Genomic DNA, 7,020 nt, shown 5'->3' on the forward strand with positions numbered 1-7,020 from the left:
TGACAGAATCACAGAATCTTGATCTTTGGACACTCACCGCTCAAGGTCTTGAAACGCCCTTTCTTGAACTCTGAGTGGCTGTGGCATTAGGGACCTTTCTTTTGTCTGCCAGCAACACCATCCTAAAAACCCACTCACAATGCGCTTCAACATAACACGGGAGCTGGGGAATGGGGGTGATAAATTTAGAGGGGCTCATTTATCCTTTTCGGTCTGCTTTTGCATATGTGTAAGATTTTCCCTAATAGTTTTTAAAAGGTAACTTGTTCACACCACCTCTGCTTAAAAAAATCTGTGTGCGGGTGGAATCCAAACTCTGGAAATGGTCCCAGGATCTTCCTAACCTCCCTCGTTCCCAGGGTGGGGCTGACCATTCTCTACTTTCAGCCTCTCAAACAATACCTTTCTCTCTCAAATCCTTTTAAAACTTCTGCACACACGCTTGTCTACGCATCTCCCTGTACTACTTTGTAAGCTACTTGAGGGTAGGGGTGCCTGGGTGGCTCAGTCGGTGAAGCATCCGACTTCGGCTCAGGTTATGATCTCACAGTTCGTGGGTTCGAGCCCCGCGTCGGGCTCTGTGCTGACATCTCAGAGCCTGGTGCCTGCTTCAGATTCTGTGTCTCCCTCTCTCCCTGCCCCTCCCCGGCTCACACTCTGTCTCCCTCTCTCTCTCCAAAATAAATAAACATTAAAAAAATTTTTATAAGCTATTTGAGGGCAAAGACCATACAGTCTTACTGGTTTTTATATTCCCAAAACTTAACATGGCACACAAAAACGCTTCACATATTGCTGGAAAAACGTATGTTTCCAAACGAAGTCATGTTCATTTCCCCATCCATTTCAAATTCTACCTGCTGAACTTCTCCCTTTTCCTGAGCTAGCCATGCTCTTTTATAGCTTCCATCGTTTGCGTATGTCTTGTTGGGTTTTTTTTTCCCCTTACCGGAAGGACTCCTCTATTGTGATATTGCAAATACCACCTCCTCTAGGAAGCCCTCCTGCTTTACTCACACAGTTAATGGCTCCCTCTGGTAATTCAGCAGTTTACTTCCTGCTGTTCTCACTCAAGTCCAGACTCTTCAAAGGCCGTAAATTGGTTGTTGTACCTGTTGGTGTCTATCGCTAAGCCAACGGGGCCCGGCACACTCCAGCTGCTGATTTTAACACTATTGTAAGACAATCAGTCAAAGGCTCCAACGGGAGTCCATGACGCTTTGCAAGAAAGTTTTAAGAACCCAACTGCATTAACATTCCCCCCTCAGTACACCAGTCCCAACATCTTGCTAAGCCCTTCCTCTCCGTTCTGCCTTACTGGCTGAGCGAGTGCCCTTTCCAGGGTTCCACACAGTCTCTATGCTCAGCCCAAGTCAGAGCTTTTCCTAGGCTCTCCTGACCTTAAGGAAGCAGTTTCCTGCCTCCGTCTCTTGCTGGAGGACCACGTCCTCCAGAGCCGTCCCTTTGACTCTGAGGGCTCATCAGGCCCACGTCCATTAAATCCTCTGATCACTTCTCTTTGTTTTTAAGTATATTTTTTAAAGTTTCTTTCTTTCTTTTGGAGGGAAAGAGAGAGGGCAAGCGGGGGAGGGGCAGAGAGAAGGAGAGAGAACTCCAAGCGGGCTCCACACCGTCAGCGCTCAAACTCATGAACCGCGAAATCATGACGCGAGCCAAGATCAAGACGCTTAACTCGCTGTGCCACCCAGACATCCCTCCAGTCACTACTTCCTTCAGCTCCTGGCCTTTCCTCTTCCTCTCGGAGAAACAACTAGATCTCCCCTTGCCCGTTTTTTTGATTCCTCAACAGACCAAAAACAAAAGCTTAGCCGTTGTAAATTCAGATCTACACGTGAGTCTTTTTACCTAGAACATAACTGGTCACCGTCGCGAAGGCTTTAAAACAACAACAAAATTCTCCTGACTTGTGCAATGCTGAAGGGGCTCTTCCCTAGTCTCATTTCTACTCCACCGGAATTATTAGAGGCATGGGTTTTAACTCTTAAACGCAGAGTAGAAATGGGTGCTTTCGTTCTGCACACACAGGAAAGGATACCGTGGTATCCTAAAGTGACCCAGCTAGTGAGTGCAGAAGTCAGGAGCCAGTCTTGGGCCATTACTAGAAACGGCTTCCTTCACGAAGGAATAGGTTCGGTTAGTAGCCCTGACACCGAGTGGTGATTGGGTCCACGAGGGACTGTTCGCCTGACCATTATGCACCTCAATTTTCTCACCTGCAAAATGAGGGCTCTGACCCACAGAAATCCAAAAGGCATTCTCTCCCAAAAGGCTATCTTGCTTAATGAGCCCTAGAGTCAGTCACAGAGGAATATTAGGACAAATTGTTGTCACTCTAAAAGTTTCCATTGGAGGGGCGCCTGGGTGGCCCAGTCGGTTAAGCATCCAACTCTTGGTTTCGGCTCACGTTAATGATGTTCGAGCCCCACATCAGGCTCTGTGCTGATGGTGAGACGCCTGCTTGGGATTCTCTCTCTTCCACTCTCTCTTCCCCTCCTCCTCTCAAAATAAATGCACTTAAAAAAAGTTCTTGGGGCGCCTGGGTGGCTCAGTCGGTTAAGTATCCGACTTCGGCTCAGGTCATGATCTCACGGTCCATGAGTTCGAGCCCTGCGTCAGGCTCTGTGCTGACAACTCAGAGCCTGGAGCCTGTTTCAGATTCTGTGTCTCCCTTGCTCTCTGCCCCTCCCCTGCTCATGCTCTGTCTCTGTTCTGTCTGTCTCAAAAATGAATAAACATTAAAAAATTTTTTTGAAAAAAAAGTTCCAATTGGAATCCACTAGGAAACACGGAAAGTATTTCTAATCCGTAAACAAAATTTGGAAATGTATCTAGTGAGTCAATGGATTCGTGAATTTCTATGTGAATATTTGAGTAGAAATCATGTTTAGTAAAATGGCAACCTTGAAATATTGATCAATCATACGTGAAAGGCACAGCAATCTGCAATCAGTAGGTCTTATCTCTAAATCATTTGATTACTTTTAAAATATGCCACCGTAAGACAGAAGCTTCCAAGTATTTTTGTTCTTTTTGTTGTTGTTTGTTTTAAGCAGACTTCATGCCCAGCGTGGAGCCCAATGTGGGGCTTCAACTCATAACCCTGAGATCAAGACCTGAGCTGAGATCAAGAGTCAGACGCTTAACCAACTGAGCCACCCAGGTGTCCCTCAAAATTGTCCTAAAGTGTTTTAAAATGTTAAAAATATTTTATTTCTATTACAATTACTTGACATTACATCTTAGTAATGATTCATGATGTTATAATTCCTATGGTGATCCCTCCCTATTAACAGACTTAAAAGGGATTCAAATAAGAATAGAAAATACAGTATGTAAGTATGTATAAAATTATATACAGAAATACCTTGCCTTCTAGAATAGATTCCTCCTTAAAGTTGATTTTCAACTATTTGTAAATTAAATCATATTCTCATATTGACTTCCAATGCAAGTTCTGTGATGATTTAGCTGTGTTTCTTATAGCTTTACAATGTGCATTACTTCTAATCTACTTAGCTAAAACTTTCTCTCCCTCTGTTCCTACCAATTCCAACCTGTCAAGTAGATAAGGCAGATTAAAAAAAATAATGTACTAGGAAGTTCTGCAATTCTTATTCCATATCCTAATAAACATGGTCTATTAACTCTGCACATGTATAGAATACACACACACACACACACACACACACACACACACACCATAGTACCTAATGCTCTACATTCAGTGTGGGTGACACTTAAAATCAATTTGATGGCAAGATGGAAAGCGCCTTGATTTTAGAGACAAACATACGAGGGTTTGAATCTTTCTTCTACCCTGTACTTGCTCTGTGTACTTGGCCTTTAGCACTGAAATGCAACAGAAGCTTGTTTCCTGATTTGCAAATGGCTTCAGTAATGTCACCAAAACAGCAAAAATGAACAAAACAAACCTATCGTTGACCATTAGTGGTGACCTGTAGTTTACAATTTTTTTTTTAAGTAAAAGTTTACTTCGAATAAGGTCAGCAAAGCATCTTTAATACTAGTCAGTAGATATCAGGAACTTTTTTTTTTTTAACACTCTTAAGTAAAATGGCAATTGATAAATGTAATTTCACCTGTAATGAATGCTCAGCCAGAAATACTTCTTTTTAAAGTGTAGTCTATGGTAGCCAAATATTTTTAGTTACAGGTGGTCTTTAACTGAAAGTTAACAAAATTTGCTTTTAAATATGTTTAAAATAACTGCCATCTTTTTTTTTTTAATGTTTTATTTTTGAGAGACAGACGGACACAAGTGGGGGAGGGGCAGAGAGGGAGAGACACAGAATCCGAAACAGGCTCCAGGCTTCGAGCTGGCAGCACAGAGCCCGACGCAGGGCTCAAACTCACAGACCACGAGATCATGACCTGAGCCGAAGTCGGCAGCTTAACCGACTGAGCCACCCAGGCACCCCTGCCATCTTCTATATAAAGAAATCAAGTGAGAGAGTCCGTGAGCAAGGCCTCTATAAAATATTGCCCACGTAACATTTCAAGTGAAGACGTGCCAACACGACCACAATTTTCCTGGGTTGCCACTAAGTGGCCTCCTCAATGCCGCACAAGAAACCAGACACATTCATGGTGCTGGAAACAACGCAGGAAAACTCCTCCTCCATGGAGCCCCACCAAATCTGTTTGCAGGACTATCTTTCCTCCACATTCCCTTCAAAAGAGTTGGCTCTCCCGGCATACAGAAAAGAGGAGTCACGTCGAAAAGAGCTTCTAGAGAACTTCTCGAACAGAAAAGTTCCCTCATGAGGAGCCATCCTACGAGGTTCATCTTTGCAGGAAGTGAAATTTACTGGAACTTCCTTCCCTTTGACAGCGGGCAGCACTGTTCGGGGCTCCGGCCATAAAAGAAGGGCGAAACTCAACCTCCTTCTATTTCCTGGACTACAGAAGTGCACCACACGCATTAGGAAGGCAGGGTTAGCCGCCTAGACACGGTCACCTGAGGTCTCCCCCATACTAGCATCCTTTGAATTAAATACTTTAGTTGCATCAGAGGATACGCGAACATCCACAGGGCGTTCCTTAAGGCATTCCAGGGTGTTTGAGACCGCAGAGATGATGCGTGTCCCAAGCATAAATAGGTGCCATACGCTAAAAATACAAGCCTGTCTCCTCTGACCGTGTGCACCAACACGCGTACCAAGGACAGCATTCATACCCCTGGGTAACCACGCATCCTTGAGTGCAGACACGGAACCTTTCCTTGCTGTAGCCACATTTCCCGATCCTAATTTAAATCAAGTCCCAAGGCTGTGAGAGCACCCATGTGTGGAGCACATCAGTCCACAGACTGATTCACTGAACAGTTTAGCCTGCATCTCATGCTCTATCACATTCATTACATGGCAAAAGTCTGCTTTTGCATCATCCCGTTCATCCGTTTATATTCCAGAAGCGCCCTCAGTTTATACAGTACCCAAAGGACCAAACCGCAAGTCGGTAAGTGTGTGCTTCTCATGAAAGGATCTCCTCCCCCACACCTCACAGGAGATTCACTGCACACGTGTGCTCTGTGCGCCAGGAGGGCCCCAGGTCTCCTTCTGCATGCCTGGTGCCATCCTGCATAGCCTCTCTCACAGTTTAATCAAAGAAAAGTATCATTACACGGGCAGGACTCTAATTTTGAAAAGACATTAGCCAAGCCACAGTCGCTTCATTACTCTGCACTTGAAGAGGCCCACAAGGACCGGAGGAGGGATACTCTCTGTTCTTCCAAAGGGAAGAAGGGAAACCCTCCTGGTGGATGGGAAAATCTGCCTGCCCAAGCAAGTGTGCGTGTCAGCGAGGCCATGAGCTTCTGGCTGGCCAGGAGCTCATGCTCTCCCTGCAAAACCTACCGCCCAAAACTTTTCCGCGACCTTCAGGGGCCCTCCGGAGTCGGCTCTGTGAGCTGCTTCGGAACCGCCCGGAGGCTCCGGCCAAATGCACGGGCGCGTCCACATCTGCAGAGGCTGCTGCCTGGTCCGCGCCAGCTGTCCCTCGTTCTGGGCTCCTGCAGCCCAGAGTCGCTGGCGGCCCGGCACCCTTTCCCCGCCCCACTTCAGATCAGGTCTGGGGGAGCTCTCGGGCTCGCACCCGCACGGGCTCACCTGCAGGAAGCCGCTGCCGGCCCCTCCCCCACCTCCCACGTTTTGGCCACTGGGGCATCATTCCAAGAGGGCCCCCGGCAGCTGCGCTCCAAAAATCACAGCCATGTTTCACTCCAAACAGAAATCATTCAACAACTCCACAAGTCTCCAGGACGCCGTGGCCGAGGCCGAACCGCCTCTCCAAAGTGAACCCACCCGAACCCCACATCTGTAACGCCGCCCCGGGCAAAGCCCATCAGAGCGCAAAGATGGGAGGGAGAATGAATGGCTAAGAAGCCCGGAAAGCTAGGAAAGCAGGTGTAATCACCTTTTTAAAGCTACTAATGCTACCGCTGACAAATCTCCACCCCACCCCCCTCCCCAAACCCCACCTCCCCGAGAGGAAATCCCAGAGCTGCCCATTTAACTGTTTCAAAGCCCTCATTTGAGGCTGCAAATACAGCTGCTCCGATGCGGTCCCGGTGTGGCTCCGGGCTGCACTCCGCAAAGTGCCGGGCGGGCGGATGTCCCCGCAGTTCTCCGGGGAGACACGCCGGCGGCGCCCCCGAACTGGGGACCGGCCGCGCCACCTCCCCGCCTCCCGCGCTCGCCGCCGCCCCGACGGGCCTCGGCACTCACCGTCCCGGGCGTCCTCCCCCCGACTGCAGTTGCTGCAAATGTGTTTGATCTCCTTGCCCAGTTGACAATGGATCACAAAGGACACGTTGTTGTTGTTGGGGGCGGGCTCCTTCAGGGGCTTCATCTTCGGCAAATAAAAAGCTTTCTTTTTGGGTCCCTGGGCGCTCGCTGCTGGCACCGCGCCCTCCCTGCAGCGCGGCGAGCGGAGCGCAAACCTCCCCGGCTCCGCGGCGCGCGTGGGCTCCGCCATCCG

The 7,020-nt window shown here is 48.0% G+C and overlaps 1 protein-coding gene across 10 annotated transcripts in view; it reads right to left on the minus strand.

Annotated features, from left to right (window-relative positions):
- The window catches only part of PHACTR1 (phosphatase and actin regulator 1), a 567,250-nt gene that overhangs the window by 253,583 nt on the left and 306,647 nt on the right, over window positions 1-7,020 (minus strand). The window contains exon 1 of one of the 10 annotated variants that reach the window (XM_040460557.1): window positions 6,768-7,017. The exons of the other annotated variants lie outside the window; for them this stretch is intronic. Coding sequence (XP_040316491.1) covers window positions 6,768-7,017 — 250 coding nt within the window. Of the gene's footprint in view, window positions 1-6,767; window positions 7,018-7,020 lie in introns of those variants that run through there. 10 annotated transcript variants of the gene reach the window in all.

The sequence above is a fragment of the Herpailurus yagouaroundi genome, unplaced genomic scaffold (assembly GCF_014898765.1).
Source record: "Herpailurus yagouaroundi ecotype Mexico unplaced genomic scaffold, PumYag 250, whole genome shotgun sequence".
Lineage (NCBI taxonomy): Eukaryota > Metazoa > Chordata > Mammalia > Carnivora > Felidae > Herpailurus > Herpailurus yagouaroundi.